Source organism: Cervus elaphus, chromosome 17 (genome assembly GCF_910594005.1).
Source record: "Cervus elaphus chromosome 17, mCerEla1.1, whole genome shotgun sequence".
Taxonomy (NCBI): domain Eukaryota; kingdom Metazoa; phylum Chordata; class Mammalia; order Artiodactyla; family Cervidae; genus Cervus; species Cervus elaphus.
Window position 1 is genome coordinate 37,096,651 of NC_057831.1, and position 26,515 is coordinate 37,123,165.

Consider the following 26,515-nt stretch of genomic DNA (forward strand, 5'->3'; position numbering starts at 1 on the left):
TGGACAGAAGAGCCTGGTAGGCTACAGTCCACGGGATACTCCAGGCAAGAATACTGGCGTGGGTTGCCGTTTCCTTCTCCAGGGGATCTTCCCAACCCAGGAATGGAACCCGAGTCTCCTGCATTGTAGGCAGATTCTTTACCAACTGAGCTACAAGGGAATCCTATGGCGAGGTACCAAGATTTCTCGTCCACCGCCGAGGCGTTCCCTCGTTGGTTTGCGCACCATGGCCTTCGGGAGGGCGGACATCCCCTTAAGACACGACTGGCTCAAGTCGACGTCGCTCTGCTGTGAGCTGCTGAAAGTCAGTCAAGTCAAACTGATCTCGCGGGGAGCACGGTTCCTGTCGGAACCTGTGATTGGCTGCGACTAAGGGCCGGGCCGCGGGCGCGCCTCCTCGTGAAGCGTGGGTTGGTTGGAGCCGCCGTCAGTCAGCGAGAACAGACTTCCCCTCTCTATCTGGCCCACTGCGGGCGAAAAATTATCAAGAATTTCCAGCAGATTGAGCCAGTGGCTGTTCTAACTGCTTCCTCAGAGATTGAAAACATCGGAGAAGGCAGTCTTATTTACAGAAAACCCCTCTCCCGCCCTCCATTAGCTAATTGAACATTTTCCAGGGATATTGCCATCACGAGGTAAGAGCTTGGAGAGTGCACTTCATTTATCTGTTAACCGTTTATATTATTTACAGGAGGGGGCACGTCCCATTGCTCCCCACCCGCGGAATGGAGAGTAAACGGGTTCCCCAGGGAGAGGAGGGGGAATGTCGGTTTAATTGCTCCAGCCCCTTCAGTGCATGCCCAGCGGTCAGTGTCTGGGTTCGCTGTGCGCAGCTTTCTTCCGTTTCGAGGTCTGGAGCAGCATGTCGGGGCGGGGCCCACCTCGGCTGAGCCACCCGCTGCTGGCATTTTCTGCGGAGATTTTACGTTCTGCCTGAACTCGGCCGGAAGGCTGGAGGCTCCTGCCCGCGAGTGTGCTGGACCGGGATGGCAGGAGGGAATGGAACTTGGAAGGAACGCTGGCTGGCGTGCTGCAAGTCCATAGGGTCGCAAAGAGTCAGGCACAACTGAGCGACTGAACTGAACTGATGGACAAGAGGAAGGGGCTCGCAGCCCGCGCTTCCCTTCAGCGAAGCCTCGAGTCGCCCACCCTCAACCAGCGGGCGGGAGGATGCTGCGAGTGTCAGCGCCTCCTAGCCGCTGCAGCGGCGGTCGGGCTGAGGGAGACGTGGCGACACCCGGAATCTGTACGCAGCGAGGGTGGTTGAGAGGCGGAGACAGGGCGGCGGAAAGTGCTGGAGGGAACCCAGCCATCTGCACTGCTCGCGGACTGCGCCGGCGGGAGGGTGTGCTTTCTGCCGTGTTTCGCCCTGGTCATTCATCTGTCACGGCCAGCCAGCCAACTGGCTGGACCCGAACTGTCCAAGGGTGAGCTTTTCGGGGGATCGGAGCAGAGAAAGATGCAGAGCCCTGGTTGCTGTCGATCTGAGGACGTGGGTTTTGCTTTGCCAAAAGAGCACTGTAATCTCAAGGCCTTCTGGCCCTTGATGTCTTTTTTAGCAGCCGCTGTCTGTAGATTAGAGATTTCACGGGAGGTGACAAAGACGAGACTCCGGGTGGCAATAGACAGGGAACTTGGGTCTCTAAAGCTCCACCTGCCTTTCCGAGCTTCAGACTGGAAATGTGCAGCAAGGCCTCTTCAGTCTTTTGCACCCTCTTCGCCTGTACGGAGGAAAGAATGAGGTTGTCGGCGGTTTCAGAATGAGTAACTAAGGTGACAGATTATAATGGTCTTGAAAGATAACAGTGGTGTCTTAGCCTAGGGAAAAAAACACTACACTGTGTAATAAAATATATCAGTTATAATTTTTCAAGATTTTATTTTTCTTGCAACCTTAGTTACTTTCTATTGACCACCAACTCAAGCACCTACTTGACTAGAATCTTAAGAGGAAGGAAGAGGGGAAAGATGTTAGTGATGTAGCATAGAATGTAAAGGAAAATTCTCCTTTTAAAAAAAAATCTAAATTTACTGAAAATTTAATGTATAGATGTCAACATTGTATTAGGTGCTATAGAGGAAATGAAAAATACACACCTTATACTTAGTTGTTCTGGAAAATTCTTCTTAAATGAATGTTTGGAACATGGTTCTGTGAGTTGTATCCATGTTAACTAAAATGTTTTAAAAAATATTTGTGGAATTAGAATAATGAATACTTTTCATTGCTCCCTTGTTCTTTTCTCTGTTTGCACATCTAAACATATGTTCAGGTCAAACATAAGGGGAGTCATTCGGGGTTTCTCTTGCTGGTTTTGTTTTTTCCTTCATTTAGACCAGTACATTTTCTTTCCCTTCCTCCTAGCAGGGTATTGGTAAAGAGGATACTGGAGTCCAAATTTCCTGAGATACATTCTGGAGGTTTCCATAATATTTGAATTTATTGGGATAAATTGGTTGTTTTTTTTTATAGAGTCATTAAAGAAACATTTTAAGAATATTAAAATTACCTGTGTTTTCACTGTGGAAGTTATTGATAATGAAGATACCTGAGTACCACTTTATAATGGGTAGATATGAATACTTCCTTAAACATTTTTGCTAGAAATATAAAGCTAAGCAGGTTTGAGCTGTACTGATCCTTAGAACTCCTGAGTAATTTTGGCATGTACTTAACATGACATCAATAAACTGCCCTTTTGACCTGCTTTCAGCAGTCAAGAGCAGTTTAACTCAAATCCCAAGTGCACGCTACTGCCAGGGACCGTGAGTGCCTCCCCCTTCCAAAAATACATTTGCCCAGCTCTGAGGTATTTAAATCATTGCAGGATTATAAAATTGGAATAAGATCAAAGTATAAAATTGGCATAGTAGTCTTGTAGAGGTATATGTGGCTTTTCTTCACCACTACCACTATTATTTTTAAATGAAGTGTATACCTCAGAAGTTTACCAAATGCATTTTTTCCTTTTCCTGATGCTTTTACCTGAGATTTCCTACTCTCAGGCTGTGGCTTTTTACCAGCACTCTTTTGTGGAATCTCAGTGCCTACTCTTGTGGACTCTCAACTTATTTCATTTAACCCTCTTTTCTGAGAGTCCCCCTGCTAGTCAATATTAAATCAGGAGTCAACTTTGTTCAATAGAGTTCTGTGTCAGAATCTGATACTTTAATCAGATTAACCAAAGCATTGAGTCAGAGGAAGATGAAGGCTTGGTCACACAAATGAATGTGAAAAACGAAAGTGTTTTTGCTCGTAGAATATGGTGTGCTGCGTAATGTGTTCTTGGACTCTTAGTTCATTTAAATTTTGCTTTGACATTTTGTGTCTTCAAATGGCTTTCAAGCAGAATTATTTGTGCCCTTTGATTCTTTTGGGTTATTTTGACTTTCAAAGATTGAATATAACAGTTAAAAGGAAAATAAGCTAGCCTTGATGTCTGATTGAGAGACCAACATAAAGGGTTCCTGAATAACTATTTTTGGCTTGCAGAATGATAAACACAAGCCAATTTTGAATTCAGCTGACAGTAAAAATATTTTTTAGGTATTTATCAATTTGTTCTCAGCTCTTTCTGTTATAAAGAACACTGATTTTTTTTTTTAAGACTTTTGTTTTTTCCCCCACATTACAAATTCTACCTGCTAATTAGTGTCTAATGATTTCCATGTGCATCTGGAGAGCTAGGGGAGGGGAGTGGCAATAGCGGCTGATTGGTAGTTTGAAGCTTTGAAGGAAAGTTCTTGATGTGTAAGATTAATTCAGAGTTATTAATTAGCTTGGGAACAAAGTCCTCTTTGAACTGTTTCCTTGGGAACATGGAGATTAGTATGATTTCGTTATACTGCATTTTGCAAAGGAGATGGAATCACTTCTTTAGACACTCCCTTGCTTGCATAAATGATGCTGACCTAGTTTTGTAAACTGGTGAACTGGGTTATGCTTCATGTATGCCAATAGCCGATAATATGCCTTAAAGTAAATATTTTCCTGTGACTATTCTGCTTACTTTCTGAGATGATTGTGCAGATAAGGAATGAGGAAGGAGGCCAGGTTGAAGACTGATTTTAGTTTATGTAGGCTTAAAGAAACTCCTCAACCTGCATTTTTCATTCTTAAGTAATGTTTACAGTAGATGCATATTGCCTAATGTGAATGCAGCTCTGTTCATTTGGAGGAGAGAGTGAGAAATGACAAGAGTATCCTAGAAGAGCTGCAGGAAAACTATTCAGTATTTATTAGTTTGTAATTCTAGAACTCTTGTTCAAAGTATGCGTGTGACTGCAAAATGACCCAAGGCTGAGTATGGTATACATGCTTTCAGATTGAAGCCAAAAGAATAATAGTACTTTGCTAATTTCTGGTGTACTCTTCGAATGTGAATGTTTTCTGATAAACATTTAAAGTTTTATTTTTCCTATAATGCAAAGCTGCTTTGTGAATTATCTCCATCAAGAATTAGTTCTCTTACTTGCAAGATGGTATTACACTTTGAAAGTTTTCTACAAGTTCAACTTTATTTGACACAGTTTTTGTTTTTGAATAAAATACAACCTTCAAACAGAACCAAAGGAATAAATTTCTCTTTTTATTTTGGTAATGGAATGCATTGTTTCTCTTTGATACTTGATAAAGAGGTACTGTGTCTCCTCCGCCCCCAATAATGCAAAAGAAGTGAGTTTCAGACTTTAATACATGATGTTAGCTAAAAGGCCAAGAAGGAGCAATCTCCTAAGTCTTTCATGACCTATTAATTATTTGGGAGGCCATCTTCATTCTAAATTCTGAGAAGGCTGCGCTCATATGTCTTCCATTGCTTAGATATACAAGGGCGTTCTTTGGAACCGCATCCTTCTCTTTTACTTCTTTTTACTTACTAAAAGGGCTAATGGTTCTTCCTGTACATAACTAGACTGATTTCCAAAAATTTATTTGAAAATGATTGTTTAAAATCTGTAATACATTTTCTTATAGATACACTCAAGCTGGGCTTTTTGTGTGTGTATGATTGTGCCTTTTGGGGAGATACATTTTTTTTCAAATCCATTTCTTATAGAGAAATAATTCAAACATACAATTAAGAAAAATATGACACCTGTGTACCCTCCACTGGCATTATCAAATCTTGATATGCTATTTTTTCAAGTTGGTTTTTAATTCATAAAGTAATAGAATGAAATACTTTGGAGATGAATTTCTGTTTAAACCTTATTTGTATGGCAAACTGCCAGCAACACAGTCCTTCCTGCAGGGGCATAGGAATTCTCCTAGCCAACAGCCAGGGGAGGCATTCGGATGAGCCGCAGATGTTAATGTAAATGCATAGATCGGTGGCTCAGAAAAGACTGCTTGTCATGAATGCAGTTTCCCCTAATCCCTGAGATCACACACATCAGAACTACTTTTTCTTTGTGCCTCTGGTGGGTGTTTGCATGAGCCAGTTTATTTTAACCAGAGTAAGAGAGTATGTAAAGTTCAATATGTTGAGAAGCCTTAAAACAAACAGAACTGATATCCTAGATTGCATCTATGCTAAAACTTGGGCACTTTCTCAGTACAGAACTATCTTAATGTTAGGTAGTTAGAATAGGAAAATGGAGTTCAGATTGGCGGTGACTAAAAGACAAGGAAGGGAAAAGCCCAGAAAGTAGAACAAAGGAAGGTCCGAGGACCAGAATGAGGACCTCAGGTAGAACAAACAGCACTCCTGGCTAGCCCAGTTTACATAGGGCAGTCCTGGGGGCAGGAGGGAAAAACATAAAAAGAGGAGCTAAAGGGCTGGCGGGGGTCGGGGGGGGGTGTCTCTCTCTTCTCTTTGTGTCTTCTGGGTCGGCATGTGCTCACGCCTTGAGGATGTATTTTCTTTTATTTTCTAAATAAAACTGAGCTGTAACACGGAACTGAAACACTGATCTGTCCGAGAGCTGAGACACTGTCTATCCGAGGGCTTTAATGTCCATCGCTTCAAATTTTTATTGTGATGAGACAGAACCAAGGAAATTACATACTCCCACGACAATAAATATTCTATTAACCAGTTTTTTTTTTTTCTAATTTCTACCCCTGTAAGAGACTTTGTTATTGTTAATATTTGCTCCACCTTTTCTTCAGAGCAATGAAGTTGATGAAGGGAAGACTATTTATTTACATCTGTTTTCTATATTCTCCCTAAACAAAAGTGTGGGCCTGCCGGAACTGCAGCTTGGCATCACCAGGGAGGTGGTCTGAAATAAGGCATCTCAGGCACCACCTGGCAGACTGAATCAGAATCTACATTTTAACAAGATCCCCAGGTGTTTGTAGGTTAAAGCTGGAGAAGCACTTGTTCTATGTGATCTGTGCACACTGTCAAATTTTTATAAACACTGAGTGGGTGGGGTAGGTAAATGGATTCATTTTTGAACCACTATTCTCAGAGGTAGGCTGTTAAGTGCCACTTTCTTTACAGACTTCATTCTTGGTAATATCTAATGATATATCAGTTGTAGTTGAAGTTACTGATGGAGTGTCTCTGTCTCTCTTTCTACTCAGTTGCATCATTTTTCTGGAAGGCATCCCATTATTGTTCCATTGAACTTTCTCTCATTCCCGAGCCGTCTGGAGTTATGTCAACAGCTGCCTTACTTACTTTGGTAAGAAGCAGTGGGAACCAGGTGAGGAGGAGAGTGCTGCTCAGAGCCCATGGGCTGCAGGTGACACCCACGTGCCATAGCTCCACTTCAGAGCCGAGATGGTCTCGCTTTGATCCTGATGGTAGCGGCCGACCAGCCACCTGGGATAATTTTGGCATCTGGGATAACCGCCTAGAGGAGCCAATTATGCTGCCGCCCAGCATTAAGTATGGCAAGCCAATTCCCAAAGTCAGCTTGCAAAACGTGGGCAGCGCATCGCAGATTGGCAAACGGAAAGAGAATGAAGACCGGTTTGGCTTTGCTCAGCTGACCAATGAGGTCCTGTACTTTGCGGTGTATGATGGCCATGGCGGACCTGCAGCGGCTGATTTCTGTCACACCCACATGGAGAAATGCATCCTGTACGTACAGTGATACAATGACTTTCATTCTTTGTAGTTTGCTTTATCTTTCCTGTTCAAACTTTCACCTTTTGGCTGAGACAGCCACTGTTAAGGTAGTTATTTGACTGCTTTCATACTATTGTTTTATGAACAAGCAGTAGCTCAAGCATGCTATTAATTGCTGATGTGTATTACCATTTCAGAAATGAGTATGTTTTAACCACTCTCTTGGTGAGAGCACTGACCAGAATCTAACAGCACTTGTAATCATTTCAAGGGAATTCACATAATAAAGTACATGATCTCATGTACTCTGAGAATCTATGAGCACTTACTTCTCTCAGTGCATGGCACTTAGTGCTTCAATAAATAGTAATTATTCTTTCAAGTGGTATGAATAGCTTTGAATACTTGTTGAAAATAGCGTTAGATGATTGGCAAAAACATGCGGAAAATGCTTTTAATGAGGGTGTTTTGGAGCTGTTTAAAAAGTTTATTTACAGCAGTCAATATTAACGTTTTTTTGAGGATCATACTACTGGAATTAAAAGAGGGGGAGAACATGTAACAGTTACGACCATGTGACTGTTCTTCCCAAGCATAGTTATTCGTACTGTTCATCAGTTGATTTATGTATATTTTGCCTTACTCCACGAAGGAACTCGGTGGCTTAATTTAATATAAAAGAACTCTTCACCTCTCAGGATTGTGATGGTGAGGATTAATATCTTTAGACTGGAGACTTAGGTTTTTATTTTATTGTTTTTAGAACTTATCCCTGGGCCTGATCCTTTCTCAATTTGATTTATTAATATGTGGATCTTAAGCATCTGAAAGGCTTCCCGGGAGGCTCTAGTGGTAAAGAACCCACCTGCCAATGCAGGAGACTTAAAAGAGATGTGGGTTGGATCCCTGGGTCAGGAAGATTCCCTGGAGGAGGAAATGGCAACCCACTCCAGTATTCTTACTTGGAGAATCCTATGGACAAAGGAGCCTGGTGGGCTTTGGTCCATATAGTTGCAAAGACTGAACAGCATCTGGAAGGCAAACCTGGGACGTCCATTGTATGGAATGACTCTGCTTGCTGGAGGGACCAAGAGGAAGGTGGGAAACCTATTGTAAAGTGATTGGCCTCTTTTTTTCTCTCCCTGAAGGGATTTGCTTCCTAAGGAGGAGAACTTGGAAACTGTGTTGACCTTGGCTTTTCTAGAAATAGATAAAACCTTTGCAAGGCACGCCCACCTATCTGCTGACGGTAAGTAAAACAATCTCATTCCTTAAAGTCCTGGGGAATTTGGGGTAAGAAGGAAACAATATAAGCTTTTCAGGGGTGGGAATTTTAATGTTTATTGTAAGAATGCTTACATTGAAAATGACTTTTTAAATAATCATTTTAAATGTTGTTTGGAATCCAAACTAGGGGTAGTATCTCACATTTAAATGAGACATATTAGAGGTTGTTTTAGAAACTGAAGCTCCAAAATAGATCTGATGTTGAATTTTGATTTTAAAAAAGATTAAACATTAAAAAAAATCTGATTGTTCATTTTATGAACAAGATGCCTGTACTATGAGAGGGTTTATTGTTTTTGTTTTTTAGAGGAATCTGATGAACGATTACTGAAATTTGCTACAGGGTAATCTCAGAGAGTAGTTGTCCAGACAAGAAAATTGCTAGTTGGTCCTCAAAAGGACAATGGTTAATATGTACTACTTTGTGAAATTAGAAGGAAGATATTTTTTCTTCCACTTCTTAAAAAAAGCTTGATCTTGCAGCTTTCCTGTGGTAACTAGTTGACATTTTTGTTTTTATTTGTTAAACACAAGGGTATGACAGCTGAATTTTAGAATTTGTGTACTGGATGCCCTTATATTTTGAAAGAAAAATGTCTCTGATTTTGGCTAAATTTTTTAAAACCATTTCGTGAAAATGTAGCTAATGTTTTCTAGTTGGCTGGCCCCCAAATTTATTGCTCATAATTTTTGAACACCTCTATAGCAAACCGTTAAAATGTGTGCATATACACTTCATAACTGATTTTAAAATGAATCATGCAATAATATTCATCTGTCTTTTGTTCATCCTCTTGTTTGCTACTGTTGCTAAATCACTTCAGTCGTGTCCAACTCTGTGCGACCCCGTAGACAGCAGCCCACCAGGCTCCTCTGTCCCTGGGATTCTCCAGGCAAGAACACTGGAGTGGGTTGCCATTTCCTTCTCCAGTGCACGAAAGTGAAAAGTGAAAGAGAAGTAGCTCAGTCGTGTCCGACTCTTTGCGACCCTATGGACTGCAGCCTACCAGGCTCCTCTGTCCATGGGATTTTCTAGGCAAGAGTACTGGAGTGGGGTGCCATTGCCTTCTCCCTTGTTTAGAGGAGGTCAAAGCTCACCACAGCAATGTTATCTTTGTAATTTTCAGTTGGAGTGTGTAGGGCTGGAAATTCTCCCCATTTTGCAGATAAGGAACTGAAACTCAGAGAAACAGAAAAGGTCAGTTGGAGAGCTAGGGCTGGGATTTTCCTGGCACCCACCGTGGCCTCTCTCATGGGCATGTTTAATGATGTTTAGGATGACTCTAGGATGGCTTCATTTGCCATCTTAAGACATTTTCCTTCTCTTTTTCAGTACATTTATCACTGTCATACTTCTCCGAAAAACTTTAGAGTCCACTCTCATTGTTCAAGGATTTATTTTCTCATTTGTAGATTACTTAGGTCCATTCTCTCTTTTTCATTCCTTTGGACGTTTTCCCCCTTCCAACTGGCTCCTGAGCTTGTGAAAATAGGAGTTGAGAGAGGGTAGATTTTAGCATAAGATTCTATTCTTGTTCCTAATGGGTAAAACATACGAAGGTGAAGAGGACATTAAAACACTTTCTTATAGTTTTATTTTCATAACTCTGAATATTGGTATGCTCTTATTTCATTTATAAGCAGGTCGGCTGTATCTCACACCATGAAGTTTATCGGCTGTAGTGCAGGTGGTATGCCCCAGCTGTTGAGTAAACAGGTAGAGCTCACTGGGCAAGGTTTTCAGAAAGGAATGTTCAAGTATATCTTGGAAATGTGGCCAAAAATAAAAAACCAATAACCTTTCATGGGTGTAGTCAGCCCTTTTGTGCAGGATCTAATTGATAAAAATGCTTAAAACAGTGATAGATTTAGTTTAAAATGTGAGAGGACTCCTTTCATTTATGAAATAATAAATTACAGTTAAAGGGAATTTTGAATTTAGGGAGAGAATTGATCTAACTTGCTATCTTTTTTTTTTTTTTTTCTAACTTGCTATCTTAAAAGAAATTTTCTACAGACACCTTTCTCACATAAATTTAGCAAAGGAATGAATAAAATAGTTCTTCATTTCTAATAATTAAATGAAAATATATTCATTTAAACATGGTTCCTCTGTCATAATTTTTGAGTTAATGATCTCAGAACTTTCATAAGATATTCTAAAGTTTATTTTTCATTTAATGGCAATTTGCTTAAAAGTATAATGGAGCATGACAGAATGATGGTTAGCATACTACTAAAAGAAAAAGAAAGGATCTATTATGACATTGTCCTTCTTGAATCTTATTTTGGATGTATTCTTATGGGTCAATTAGTCTCCGTGGTTTTTTTTTTAAATAAGTATTTTGAGAACAATTTTGAAGTTTATTCTTAATCAGTTGCCAGGCTTTCAAAGATTTCAAAAATTGGCTTTTGATATTTGGGGTTTATTTTATCAAATATACTAAACTTTTCAATTTGTGGATTTAAAAATAACACATACCACTTCAGATTTCAAAATTATTATTTAAATTAAAATTTCTTTTTTTTTACTTTTTAGTAGAACTGAAGCAGTATCAGTATTATAAGAGTAGATAATATTCTTTTTGGCATAGCTGTGGGTAGGACCAGTGCTAGTTATATAAAGTTGTGAAGAAGCGCAGTTTGCCCTCTCCAATTTCTTTCACTTTTTCTTTTAGCATCAGCTCCATTTGTCCTCACTGAACCCTTTTTGTGAGCAGCGTGAGGGTAGGGACCATGGCTTATTCATTTTTGAATTTCTAGTGTTCAGCATCCTGCATAGAGCCTGAAAAATACTCAATAATTATTTGGACTAAACTGATCTCCATTGCTTACCCTTTATCACTGAAGTAATTATAACTTATAACTTGACTATCCTATAGCCAATTTAACTAAATTATTTAATGTATATATTTTAATGTGTTACCACTTCTGGGGGTATTTGAATTTTGAGTAAGGAAAGCTGAAAAGAGATTGGGTAAACCTCAGGAATGAATCACTAATGGTGGAATTTCAGGTGGTGTAAGAGTGCCCCATGTCATACTATTAGCTTTCTCAAAAGAAAGTGAAAATAATAAGGCGAAAATAAAACGTACTCATCTTTTTAAGACTCTCATCTAAAGCTGTCATATCTGCATAAAATACTTCAAGCTTTCTCATTAGCATTTAAAATATTTATTATTTCAGTTTTAAATGAGGGTAGTTTGAGGAGAATAAAATCAGAATACTGTTTATCAAGAAACAGCCCTTAAGAAATTGCTGGCTATCTATATTGATTTGTTGTAGATGCATTTTGAATTTACCCTTATTTACAAATAGCTAATTTCATCATCATCTTTGAATATTTTGTATTCATTTTATACCAGTCATGTGTATTTTTACAACTAATGAAATCAGCCAGTAAGTTCAAATGATGTCTGTCCCATTAGTTTATTGTTTAATGGACAAACTGTCACTTAAACCAGATGGAAGAAAATTTAGATGATATCCTATATATCCGATAAACTCTTCGAAGTGTTTCTAGATTACTTAAGATTTGAAAGCAACAAAGCTCCCCAAGAGACAAATGGATCAAAGAGAGAAGATGCTCTGACGTTCAGAGTGGGAGACGTTGGTGGCAGTATTGTGAGTCTTGTTGGAAACTTCCCTGCTCTTCGTATTATTTGATCTCTTTATGGAAGGATTAAACTAAAAAATAACCAGTATGAGAAATGCAATGTGTCTGATTACCCTTGTTATGTTGGAGGCAGCCAAAAACAAAACAATAGGGACAGCGTTGGAGAGATACTCTTATTGTGCTGTTACTGCTTCAACTCGTTCCTCTGATTTAGTGTTTATGATTCATACATGTCTAGAACATCATTTTGGTAAATATTGTAACTATATTTGTTTATCCATATTGTTGACACAGTTGAATGATTTCTGGGTGGGGGAGGTTATACTTTGAAAAGTACAGCTTGATTCTTTATGTTGCCATTCAAAATCTTGATCATTTTTTCTTTTGATATATTGACTTGCAACACTGGGGGAAAGAGAGAGCTGCAGAAACTCCCATTTTATGAATTACATAAAATTGTAAACATTCTTTAGCACTTAAGAGCCTTACTAGCTTTTATCTAAACAATTAAATTAATCATTCTATTCAGGAAATACTGTCTAGATCCTAAAATCCCTGCATTTACCAATAACAAATAAGCTACTCCTTGTATCTGGTATAGGAGGTGCTTTGATTCCTTTTGATTTATATTTTAATCCTAGCAATTTGGTAGTATCCGGTAGTTTACATCCTTTCTAGTATGCTTGTCAGATACGAATGATTAAGTACTCTACCCGTGAATTTCCCTTTTGTTACTGGGACAATTCTGATATTGATACCAAACATATTTACAGTGTATTTTTTTCAACTCAGTAAAGGTACTGATTTACTCTTCAAGATGAATTGGCTGAGTCTGTGTGTATGTCACCACATATGTGTCTTGGTGCACATACATTTGGATATGGGTTTTCCTACCTTGGAAAGACACAAAACTAAGAAGTGTTATTCTGTGATGAAGAAAACAGACTCAACTACAAAATACCATCAACTTGGTCAAACTGAGTTTTGGAATCATTGACTTGGCATCTCCTGGAATATTATGTAATTTGCTACTGAAAATTTCACCAAAATAAAAACCCTTCCCCTTATTTTGCAGCTCTTTCTCTACCCTCCCCTGTGTTACAGGTTTGTAATGTTTGAGCACAATTCCTGGGTGAATTTCCTATTTGCCTCTGTGCGTGTTATTTGTGGCAGAGAACTGTGCCTGGTCAGCAGCTCTAGACCTGGAGCCCGTGGACACTATATGCTGGGCTTCAGTGGAAAGAGAGATCTGCTTAATTTTGTCCCAGGTGAAGGAGTCCAGCGGTTCCTAGCCTGGACTACTGGAAGGTTCCCACATCCTCTTTGTCCCATTAGTTGAGATGACTTGCAGTAGAAAATGTCCAGTGAGTGTTAAGAACTTATTGAAAGATGTCTTAGTTTTATAATTTTATTGTTAAGGAAGAAAGTGAGAATTTTTACTCCCATGTTAAATGTTAAATGAAACTAAATGCTGATTTATATTTATATTCTTAGATGCTTAGCAAACCAGAATCAACTGTTTAAAAAACTTTCCCATAAATCCTGGGATTTTGGAACTGTGAAGTTGGGTTGGTTAAAAACTCAAACTCTTTTAAATATCTAGGTGGCAGAGCCATGGATTATAATCCTAAATGGCTAAATTTGAAGTTTTTCATTTATGAAGTGTTAACTCTTTTGAGGTAGCCAATTAAAAAACACTCAGAAAAAAAAAAAAAGCTGCTTGTTACATTTTAAACAAAGGAGAGGAGCATTAAACTCCCTGAACAAGTAGCATCTGAGTAAATGCCTGTGTTTCTTACCAGGCTCTTCTAACCATTTGAAAAGATTACAGTGGTTCAACTGTAAAGATTCCCTTATATAATGTTTTATGAAACTCAAAACTTAACGTTTGTAATATAAACATCACTGATACTTAACACAAAAACTTTTGTGTTATACAATGACAATATATAATCTACTTTAGTATTGCCACAGTGATATTACTTTGGCACAGCAGTTCCAAAATCAAGAGATAAATGGGAAGATAGTGCAACTATAAATGCTACTTCTCAGTAAATTCAGCATGAATATAGGAGATTAAGCAGGGTTTATTCATTTTTCCCCCCATTTTTACTTTTCTGATTAAAGCAGGCATTTTAATACATTGATTGGAAAATATATACATATATATCTTTCCAAATGCATTACTGCTGTTTTAAAAATTTCCTTAAAAAAATTGGAAAGAATGAGCCTCAATCAGTCAATAGCATTTCATTTTTCTTAAATCTGCCTTTGAAGTCAAAATCATTTTTAGGTGATCACCTGAATATCTTACTTAGATGCTTTAAAGAATTAACCATGTTACTGAAGATAATACCTGCTTTAACTGTTATCTTTTTAGATTTTTTTCAATTTGCTTTACTTTTTAGTCTACTTTCACAGTATTCTCTCTTTGACAAGGCTCAATGCACCCTCAAAAATTTCAACAAGTAGTGACGAACTTAGGGCAGACAATTTAGAATAAACTAAAGAAAGATGCAAAAATGCACTTTGAATTGGATGAAGGAAACAGCGATGACCTCAGGCCAAGCTACATATAATTTTGTTATTGGTCAGGGAAAATTAACATTCTTGGAATGCTCTGGGCCCAGGCTGTGACCACAGGAGCAGCACTTGGCAGTACTTTTCCTGCATTTGGGTACAGACTGATTGTTTCAGATCCTGCTGGAACCAGAAGTGTGAACTATACCAAGTTTATGGGAAACTAGAATGAATTTCATTCCCTGCCCTCCAGATTTTCTCCTAATATAATGACGGCTGTAACTTTGTTTTACATCTGGGGAGGACAAAGATAATCAAGAAAAGAATGTGAACCTTTAACCATTTTAGGATTTCTTTTTTTTTTTTTTTGGTGAACATTTGTAAAATTAAAGCAGTTATAGAAGGAAAGAATATAAAATACAGTTCTTAAAGAGCCAATGAAACACTTGACATATCTTGCTTAGCCTATTAATTGATAATACTTCCATAGGATGGGGGTAGAAGAAAAAAGCTGAGTGTGTAGATTATAGAAAAGTTGGCTTGCCTAAATGGACTCTGTAGACCTAAATCACTCTGCCTTATTAGCCAATCTAATTAAAATGTAATACTTTTAATCCTGACACCTGATGTACACAAAAAGATGTCAGAATGATAAATTCAAGTGAGTTCTACTTTATATAAATAGAAGCCATTTTGAAATAGTGATGCATTTTTACCAGATTAGGTTAGCAGCTTTTTCTGTTTGCATAGAGCCTTGTTACTGAATTAAATACTTCTTTTTCTGCATGCTCTTACTTCCATAGTTCATTTGCATTTTATTTGCATAGCTCTAGTTAAATTAGAATGATACATTTCAGCATTAGTTTAACATGCCTGTGTTTTATTTTGTAATAAACATTCCAGATCCAATCATTTGATTGTCACTGATTTGTACTGTTCTTCATCATTTGCAGCAACACTTCTGACCTCTGGGACTACTGCAACAGTAGCCCTGTTGAGAGATGGTATTGAACTGGTTATAGCTAGTGTTGGGGACAGCCGAGCTATTTTGTGTAGAAAAGGAAAACCCATGAAGCTGACCATTGACCACACTCCAGAAAGAAAAGATGAGAAAGAAAGGTAACACATCCATTGATCCATCTATGAGGATGATATGTATATCGTTCAAAATAGAAATAAAACCTTGCATTTTAAACTGACTTCATGCTTAAGTTTAATCCTTGGTTTTCTGGGTATCACATCATAGTCTTTTTTTTTTTTTTTGACCAGGATTAAGAAATGTGGGGGGTTTGTAGCTTGGAATAGCTTGGGACAGCCTCACGTGAATGGCAGACTTGCAATGACAAGGAGTCTCGGAGATTTGGATCTTAAAACCAGTGGTGTGATAGCAGAACCTGAAACAAAGAGGATTAAGGTAAGAAAAGACTTGCAGAAATGTTGTGAAGTAATTAGCCTCCAACTAATAAAAAAAAAAAAGAAAGAAAGAAAAGACTTGCAAACACTTGCTACACAGGCAAGGAATGAACACAGGATTGTTTCCAGCCGCAGGCTTTCTTGGAAGCCTTAATTGAAGCCTGTATGACTTCTAAAAAAGAAGTGATTAATGAAAGGAAAGATAAACTTTTCAGATAAAGTAAGATACCACTTTCCTGGCTTTATGTATGATGAAGTGTTGGCTTTGTTTCATCCTGCTATGGAATTTGGCTGGAAGCCTGGTTTTACCTCCCTTCCTCACCTGCACCTCATCCTTCAGCATCACCATCATTTGGAAGCTATCCTGACTTCCCTTTTCTACCAAACCAGAGAATCACCCCACCTCTCTTTCAGGGACATCTTCTGCTTGCTACTAATCATTGTCTCTCTTATACTACACTTCCCCCAGCATACACCTAGTGGTGAACTGATACTTTACCTATACAATTCCCAGCCTGCTCTAGTACCTCGCACACTGTATATGGGGGTAGGCTCCCAATAATGGCAGCAAATGATTATTAATTTATGGAACAGTTTTATGTCTTATAGATATCCCACTTATGTTCATTTCATCTAACAAATACTTATATAGCAGTTTACAATGTGTTGGACTCTGTTCAAAATAGCCACTCCTACCACAGATTTAATAGAGAAAACAAATCTGGAGCGTATACAGTTCAACTTACCTATGTTTTCCCAGCTGAAAAATAGAGGTGGGCTTCACACCCAGGAGGTCTGGCTTCAGAGACTCTTAGCCATTATATTAGGCTGCCTCTCAGCATTTAGCTATCTGGCTTCTTCCTCCATGGTGTTACTAAATAAATGTTAGGTTTGTCCTCCATGATTGATGCTAAATGTTGCTGTATTTGCCCTAAATGCAGGCCTGTTTTCACTCTGTTTGTCTGTAAGTTCTGAAACACAGATGACTACTCTGTAAACAGATAAAAATCACTGAATTATGAAGATTATTCTAAGGCCAAGTCTAGTTTGTAATTCTATACATTTGGTTCTGATTGCAGCTACATCATGCTGATGACAGCTTCCTGGTCCTCACTACAGATGGAATTAACTTCATGGTGAACAGTCAAGAAATTTGTGACTTTGTAAATCAGTGCCATGATCCCAATGAAGCAGCCCATGCAGTGACTGAACAGGTAACAGCAGAGCTTCTGCTAGACAAATCCCGAAGTGGGGAGGAGAGGACAAAGCCAGGTGCAGGTCCTGGTGCAGCCAGGAGGGGCCGCCACTGTCTGGAGCTTTCTTTGAAATCATGTGTTTTAGCTTTCAGTATTACAGTAAAGTTTACACTTGACCCCATAGTATTAACAATTAAAAAAATTTTTTTGGCCGGTCTCCCAAGTAGTTAAGTAAAATTAATCTGTCAAGAAAACGAGCTATGTTTATTTTTGGCTTTGTACCTATCTTGAAATGTTAGTAACATCAATAGTAAATTATAACAATAGCAAGTATTATATGTCAGACACTTTTCTGTTTATGTGTATTTAACTCATGTAATCATCACAGTAACCTTCTGAGGTTACTAACTCACTCTTAGGTTAGAACTAACTCTTCTTTACAGAGGAGGAGAGCAGAGGCACTGTCACATTCCAGAACTGGGCTTCAAACCCAGATAGCTGAGCTCTCAGTCCAACCACTAGATCATTTTAAACTAGACTGCTCCATGTAAATATCCAATATGAAAACACTATGGTTAAAAAACATACACTATGGCATAATCAAGTTCTTGTTTTTAAAAATGGGTACGTGAAAACAAATACAAAAAGGTATATGGATGAGTTGTATGCCAGTGTGCCAATTAGAGCTAAAATTTGGAAGCTAGATAATATTCAGTGTAAAAAAATGTAAAATTTCCATGTTTTAATGTTCTGTTTGGATAGATAGCTCTTCTAAGTTCTAGCCATCACGAATCATTAGAGGCACATTTTAACTCATACATACAGCTATTTTTGCATTCCCAATTTTTACATTTGCAATCGGGGAGCCAAATTTGGTCCAAACTTTTAAGTGCTAACATTTGGAATTAAGACGTAAGATCTTACTTTAAAAGCATTATTTACTTGGAAACAGATGGATAACCATGAGTTATTCACTTGGTAACTATATATGCTCAAATTAAGAAACAGCCCAATTGTTGTGTATGACCACTTCTTTCTTAATTTCAACCACTTGTCTTAGATATGTATTTTCTAACTTACCAGGGCATACTATCCCTCATCTGAGTACTATTACTCATTTAATACTTATCATAATCAACTAATTTAGTTTACATTCACTTTTCCATGTTTTAGAGAGAGCTGTATAATAAACATTCTGTATATATCTGTGCTTATCTATTGCCTTCAGATATTACTTTCTTAGGTTAAATTCATCAAAGCAAAATTGTTAGGTAAAAGAATATACAGCATTCTGAAGCTTTTAATAAGCTTGCCAAATTGCCCTCCACAAATACTATGCATGTTATACTTTTCACTAGCATGTTTTATAGTCTGTATTTCTCCAAATTCTTATCATAGGTAATGTCTTGCCAATTGATAGGTGGAAAAATCAAATTTTAGTGTTTTAAATTTGCACCTTTTTTCTTTGTTAGTAAAGCAAGCCATTTGCACAGGTTTACTAGCCATTTGTATTTCTTGTCTGTGTATAGCTTTTTTCCCCATGATCTTATAGGCATGTTTGTGTTCATGGTTATTGTAAGAACTTCCTATGTATTAAGTTTATTAGTACTTTGTCTAATATTGCAAATACATATTTTTTTATCTTCTTATTTGTTTGTAAAACTTAAAAAAATTTTAGAAGGTTTTTATATCACATATTTTTATCAATCCTTTCCTTCTAGTTTTGACCTCAACCTGTGAGGTCTTTTGAAGTACATTTGCTGTTAAATATAATCCCAAGAACTCTTATTTTTTTTTATTATTTTTTCTCTTTTTTGTTTTTTAAATTATAAAAGTGTGATAACACATTTACAGAAGACTTGGAAAATTCAGAACAAAGTTACATATATATATATTGCAATTTTTTTCTCAATTAGATAAGTTAAGATTTTTAGTTGAAGTTTCAATATCAAAGTCTCAAAAAGTAATAGAATAAATAGACAGAAAAGTAGAAGGATATAACAGACCTGAAAAGCACCATGAACCAATTCAACATAATTAAGATTAATACAATTTTTACACAACAGCAACAAATTCTATTCGAGTTCCCATAGACTATAAACCAGGAGACACTGGAAATATCCAGAAATGTAAAAACAAGGTGCACAAATTTCATGGTCTAAAGGTATTAAAATCATACAGAGTCTGTTCTCTTATCACTGTGGAATTATACTGACTGTATCATTTGCTGTTTGCATTTGTTCCTAAAATTGACTTATAATTCTACTGTAGGAAGTATGAAGTAAAGTTGCTCAGTCACGTCTGACTCTTTGCGACCCCATGGACTGTAACCTACCAGACTTCTCCATCCATGGGATATTCCAGGCAAGAATACTGGAGTGGGTTGCCATTTCCTTCTCCAGTAGGAAGTATAAGTGAAAGTGAAGTCGCTCAGTCGTGTCCGACTCTTTGCGACCCTGTGGACTGTAGCCTGCCAGGCTCCTCTGTCCATGGGATTCTCCAGGCAAGAATACTGGAGTGGGTTGCCATTTCCTTCTCCAGGGGAATCTTCCTGACCCAGGGATCGAACCCGGGTCTCCCGCATTGCAGGCAGATGCTTTAACCTCTGAGCCACCAGGGAAGCCCAGTAGGAAGTATAGTTTCTGCCAATTTTCCATTTTCTATGGACCATAATAAACTCTTATAGTTTTATATCTTTGTATACTTCCATTTCTTTTTAATTTTTTAAAGTTTGTTTATTTGTGGCTATGTTGGGTCTTCACTGCTGCACACAGGCTTTCTCTAGTTGCGGTGAGCAGGGCCTATTCTTCATTGCAGTGCATGGGTTTCTCATTGGGGTGGCTTCTCTTGTTGCAGAGCACAGACTCTAGGTATGCAGGTTTCAGTAGTTGCAGCACATAGGCTCAATAGTTGTGGCTCATGGACTCTAGAACGTATGCTTAGTAGTTGTGGCAGATGGACTTAGTTGCTCCGTGTTATATGGAATCTTCCTGGACCAGGAATTGAACTCTGGTCCCATGCATTGGCAGGTGGATTCTTATCCACTGTATCACCAGGGAAGTCATCCATTTCTTAGGTTATAATTTCTTTAAGCTAAATTCCTAGAAGCAGAATTGCTAGCTAAGAGCTAACACTCTCTGAATCCTTAACCTTTCATTCAGTTCAGTTCAGTTCAGTCACTCAGTTGTGTCCGACTCTTTGCAACCCCATGGACTGCAGCATGCCAAGCTTCCCTGTCCATCACCAACTCCCAGAGCTTGCTCAGACTCATGTCCACCGAATTGGTGATGCCATCCAACCATCTCATCTGTGTGTAACCTTGCATTAGTCCCAATGCTAAATGCTTTATGTGTATTTTCTTCTTCAGGAGCTACATATCTTATACCTTATTAGTTCACTGGTACAATTTGCCAAAACTGCTACAGTGGTATATACTTTGGGTCATTAGTTATCCTATCACAATCTAAAAAACTGTGGGCATTGATCTGGGGAAAGAATCACAAATTACTGTGAAATAACTTGTAACTGTGTATTAAACCAGTTTGGCCTTCCAGGGAAAGGCTGATTTCTTTTTGTACAGATCCTGATTTTCATTTCATTTCTTCCTTCCTGCCATACCTTGCAGGCAATACAATATGGTACTGAAGATAACACTACTGCAGTAGTAGTGCCTTTTGGTGCCTGGGGAAAATACAAGAACTCTGAAATCACCTTCTCATTCAGCAGAAGCTTTGCCTCCAGTGGACGATGGGCCTGATTGCTTGCTGGGACTTGGAGTTTCTGTGCAACAGTTTTTCACTGAGTGTATCAAGAAACTGATTAGATTTAAAAAGTCAACTGTAAGTGGCGACCCTAGAAATCACTAGACCAGTACATAAATCAACATAAACTTAGTAACCATCTACATAGTAGTTTTTCATAAGTACCTGTGATATTTATGTTCTGCTAACTGTATATACTCAGCATAAATATGTGGAATTCAGATACTGTGAGTGAGCCTCTGCGTTGAGTGAGCAAATGAAACATGGTTTTGGTATACTTGCTGAGTGTTAAATTTCTAATTTTTAAAACTTTTAGGCAGCTGTGAGCTTCTTTTGATCATTTCTAATCTTGATTCATTTGACCAGGTTCTTGCCTTCAAGTTCTTCAAAACTAGTCAATATTTTGACGGCTACTCAATCTGTTATCTGCAAGTGTTTACTATATTTTGTATTCTGCATCACTTACTAGTGAACTTAACAATACAAAAGACATTAATTCAGCTAACATGACACTGTTAAACTGTATACATATGTACCACAGTGCACTTACATATTTCAGCTGTGCCACCAGCTCTCTCCTATGTGTGCTGTTCTAAGTTGCTTTAGTCATGTCTGACTATTTGTTCCCCTGTGGACTGTAGCCCTCCAGTCTCCTCTGTCCATGGGATTCTCCAGGCAAAAATGCCTGAATACATTGCTATGCCCTCCTCCAGGGGATCTTCCTGACCCAGGGGTCGAACCTGCGGCTCCCGCATTGCAGGCAGATTCTTTACCTCTGAGACACCAGGGAAACCCCAGGTCTCTCTTGCCCCCACTCAATTCATTCCTGTTTTTCTGTTGCTAATATATAGCTGTGACTATTCATTCATATCAGAAAAGAATGTCCAATATAAGAGTTCTTTGGTCAAAGCTATACAAAGTACATCTGATAGTATCAGGTATTTTGTATGAAGTTTCTATTTGTTATCTCTAATCCCAAATTTTGTGTTTTGTAATAGTCTGTTTATATCACTTTTTGTATACAGTAAGCAAGTCGGATAATTTGTCCCTAAAGATAATCCCACATTGACTGATAATTGCTACAGACATAGCTTGAAGTTTATGTCTTCTTTTTCTAAGACTCATAAAGAATAAAATCTTAAAGCAGTATCTATTTCAGCTTGCTATGTAATTTAGGGGTATAAAACTATATTTCCTTATATATGTGTATAAGTTTACTGTTAAAATGTGAATCCCTGAATATGTGTATGGAATTATATCAGCAGTTTATTTCTGCAGACAGTGTAAATTTGTTATGTGTAGGTGTATGTACATGTGTATATTTTGGACTAATGGAAAATGAAAGGGAACAATCTTTCATAGCTCCTTCACCAGTTAGCTGCATATTATTGATACATTTATCTCTAAGGACTCTTGACAAACTGAGGGAAGTTTTATAGTGGAGAACCAACAGTTACTGGCAGATAGGTTAAAATTATTGTAGGAGATATTTTGTAGTAGGTAAGCTATGTGGAAAAAGCTAGGAACAGAACCAGCATGTTGAAGCTACATTGTTATAATGGTAATTTGCATATAAAATAATAGGGTGTGAGAAGAATGCTTAAATGTTAAGAAAGATGTGGAGTTTTGTTGTAGAAACAAAGGAAACACCAAAACTTTAAAACTGATATGATTTAAACTCTTAGCTTTCTGGTTGATGTTTTTTTCTTCTTTAAGTTTTACTCAAGGCTTATTAGAAGGAAGAGGGCACAATATATTCACATCCTCTCACCTTTTTGGGAGTGGAAGAAAATAAATCTTGAGCTTTCCTGTCTGTATTAGTTAGGAATTTTCCTTTGGAAAAAAGTGGTATGGGAATATTTCAAGTTTTTTTTTTTTTTCTTTCAAGGAAGTTTGGTAAAAGAAAGGAAAATATTACAGGAAAGAATATGGTCTTCTATTTATTGCCTGGAAAATGAGGAACCAAAGTGGTCTAAGAAGGCTGGAAAACTTTCTCGCTTTTTCTGTGTAGGGTCCTGTGACAGAAACATGGAGGCTACACTTAGGAGTATGAAGGGTTTCCAAACTAGGAAGCTAACAGAAACTCTGAAGCACAAGATGACCTCCTAAAAATGTAGGTTTTATTTTTGTTTTGAATTCTTCACTTTGCTATTCCTCTCTGTTGTTTTAAAAAAACAGGGGTGGGAGTGATGTCAAGTTCAGAGGTTTAAGAGTCACTGATCCCATTGGGTGGATTGCCAACTGTGACAAAGAATTTGTAGACTACATAGGCCTTGGTCTGGGATAGAGTTTGCTCTGATCCACCTGAAAGTTTTTAAAACCTGAAACTAGTCAGCTTTGACTACAGCATAAAAACACACTGATGTTTGTTTTTTAAGCCACAATGTTGAAGTATAACTTTTAGATTATTATAACCCATAAAAGATAAGCATACATGTATTAGGCTTCTAAGTCTATTACTGAAAATTATGCAAATAATGGAACAAAAGGACTGTTCTAAATAGTTTTTTTAGTTATAACTGTGAATTTGCCATGTGGCTATTACCATGTGGGTATTGGTATGGTGTAAATTATATTAATGTAATTAAACTTAAATCAATCATATTTATGTTTGCCTTTCATTTATATGTAGTATATAAATCATCTTTCTAAAATGTGTTGCCAAACTATTTGCCATCATTGATTTGGCAAAATATTCTGAAAATCATTGTGATTTTTTACAAGTATAAATTAAGTACCTTATATATTCAAGTGTAAATGGAATCCTGCTTTCTATCAACCATTTGCTACAGACCCTTGTGTTAAGTGCTTCAAAGTTTTATGCATTTTTTCCAGAGAAAAAAAGAGTTTTGGTGGAATCAGTTTTGAATTTCTATACTCTATGATGGGAACATTTCTCAAGTTCCATTTAAAAAATTACTTACTTTGAAGAATTGTTAGCATGTAATTTAAATAGAAATTATTTTTTCAAAGTTGAATTTTATTTTTTTAATGAATCTTGGCAGAGAATGAGTAGGCCTATGTTAACTTTTCAGTATCTAAAACAGGACACTTAGTTTCCTTTCAAAGAATGGACAGGATTAAATTTCATGATAATATGACAGACAATAAGAAAATGCTCCAAGGTGGGGTGGGGGAAGGGATAGTTAAAGTTTAGTATTGAACACTTAAACACAAATACTCACTTGTATTTTCTTTTAGCACTCCAGTTTTTCATATACCTGCATCTGTGGAAAGTGACATAAAATCTTGGTTGGGTTACATTTTACTGTATTTATTAGATTCACTTCTCTGGATGAGTTCAACAGAAATAAAAAGTCATGTCTTTAGAGGCCAAACTGTGATGGTCTGCCTGTTGCTTTTGGCATCTGGAATGAGACCGCCTGACTCTCTGGCAGCTCCCCTTGGTTGTTAGATTGTTGAAACAATCCGTTGATGGTCCTATTGAGCGTTCCAGGCTGTGAAATCATGTTGTTCCATCTCCAAGAATGACTCATCCTTCACTGGATTCCTGTACAGAGCTGTGTTCCAAATTAAGTTCTGCCAAAGTGCTCTTGTGTACATTGGTTTTATAATTTACTAAAGTACTATTTGGGTGTATAGCACTTCTGTAGTATGTTGATGTAATCGCTGCTTTGACCATTGTTTTGAAAGTATGAATTAGAGTGACTGTAAGCATACTAAAATCATATCACAGTGTTTAAAACATTTAAATAAAGTACATGCATTAAACACTTTTGAAATCCAACTGTGTTTGTTTGGCATCCACATGCTCCAATATTTATTATGTGGCCCTATGAACACGGATATAAAGGAGTCAATGAATGATTGGAAATTTTTTAGCAGCCAATTTCTGCCTGTTAGCAAAACTAACATGAGAATCTTTGAAAATATTATATATTTTCAAATCTTTTTGATTTGATTTAAAATAAGATTTGTCTCTTGCATGTCCCTCATCTAAAATATTTGTTGGCACATCAGAAGAAAATGGTTGTGATTATTTCTACAGTATTTTGCCTGTGATATTTCACAGCAGCATCTCCATGTATTAAAAATGAGAAACAAATGTTCAAAGGAAATTCCACAAATAAGCAAGTTTTAATGTCCTCATTGATTGAATAAAATGTCATGGTTGCAGTCTTTTGGCACAAGGATCTCTTCTAGAGTATCCTCTGAAGGTAACTTGGTAAACCCCATGGTAGCAGAGATAAATTTTGTTTTGTTGAAACTCCTGACCAAGAATGTTTTATGCTTTTAGCAATAAGCATAAAATGTTTGTTGAAATCATTAATGTTTATTGAATAAGTGAATTTACTTCATTAATTAATGCATTGAATTACACTTTCGTTAATTTTATGTTAGTGGGGAAACGGGCATTAGCTATTTTAAATATTAAGCCATACATAGTATTTAATGGTGAAGGAATAGTATTTAACGTCTTTCCATGTTTCCTTAGCCTGTGTCAGTTTTGCCTTGTAAAGGATGTTAGTATAAGTATGGTACAGAATTTCGTTCTGAACAAAACCTAAGGAGCAGTGCTGCATGGATGACTATAACCTTACTTCTTTAAAAGGCTGAGAAAGGGAAATGGTTATTAAGGATCTCTGTGCTATTTTCTTTTGCATATATTATCTCTTTTTTTTTCATTTTCTGCTGCAATGTGGTACATGCAGGATCTTAGTTCCCTGACCAGAGATCAAACCTGTACCCCTGCAGTGAAAGTGAAGAATCTTAACCTCTGGACTGCCAAGGAAATCCTTCTATTATCTCATTTAATCTTTTTTTGGGGGGGTGGAATGGGGAGAATATTTGTGAATAGTACAGTGTAGGTGTTAACAATATGGTCCCTAGAGTGAGAAAGACTTGGTTTTGATCATTTAATCTTAATATTCAATCTAACTATTCAAGGAAGCCTTTCTAATTATCATTTTTATAGATGAGGAAATGGAGCCTTTAGCTAATAACAGTAAGATCTAATCCAGACACTTTTGACTTTAGAGTCTTTCTTCTATCTTACCATACCTCCCTAATAACAAAAGCAAAACTAATTCACTGCTATCAAACATATTAACATTCACCTGCAGAAGGCTTTCTGGTGGACGTGAAAAAGTCATCAGGACATGATCCAGAAACTGAAGTGGATGAATGAACATAATAGAGACAGTAACTGAGCACTTGTCATCTAAGACTAGGGTAGAGAACTAAATTATGTCCATGGCAAAGGAGTATAACTGGTGAGCAAATGAGTGACTGCACCGAATAATGCTTTAAACTGCAGGGTTTAGATGATCAGTTCAGTTCAGTCACTCAGTCGTGTCCGACTCTTTGTGACCCCATGAAACGCAGCACGCCAGGCCTCCCTGTCCATCACCAACTCCCAGAGTTTACTCAAACTCATGCCCATCCAGCCATCTCAGCCTCTGTCGACCCCTTCTCCTCCTGCCCCCAATCCCTCCCAGCATCAGGGTCTTTTCCAATGAGTCAACTCTTCAAATGAGGTGGCCAAAGTATTGGAGTTTCAGCTTCAGCATCAGTCCTTCCAATGAACACCCAGGACTGATCTCCTTTAGGATGGACTGGTTGGATCTCCTTGCAGTCCAAGGGACTCTTGGACTCAAGAGTCTTCTCCAACACCACAGTTCAAAAGCATCAATTCTTCGGCTCTCAGCTTTCTTCACAGTCCAACTCTCACATCCATAC

The 26,515-nt window shown here is 37.7% G+C and overlaps 1 protein-coding gene across 2 annotated transcripts; it reads left to right on the forward strand.

Annotated features, from left to right (window-relative positions):
- The first annotated feature begins 431 nt into the window (after window positions 1–431).
- Window positions 432–24,549, forward strand: PPM1K (protein phosphatase, Mg2+/Mn2+ dependent 1K). Of its 2 annotated transcripts, none has more exons than XM_043871020.1 (7): window positions 432–635; window positions 6,533–7,034; window positions 8,171–8,271; window positions 15,399–15,564; window positions 15,715–15,859; window positions 16,938–17,072; window positions 20,680–24,549. In XM_043871020.1, exons 2-7 carry the CDS (start codon window positions 6,607–6,609, stop codon window positions 20,809–20,811), a joined length of 1,107 nt encoding a protein of 368 aa, XP_043726955.1. In that variant the 5' UTR covers window positions 432–635; window positions 6,533–6,606; the 3' UTR covers window positions 20,812–24,549. The 2 variants fall into 2 exon arrangements, with proteins under 2 accessions (XP_043726955.1, XP_043726956.1); XM_043871021.1 differs by lacking the exon at window positions 432–635 and adding an exon at window positions 776–1,427.
- The last annotated feature ends 1,966 nt before the right edge of the window (window positions 24,550–26,515 follow it).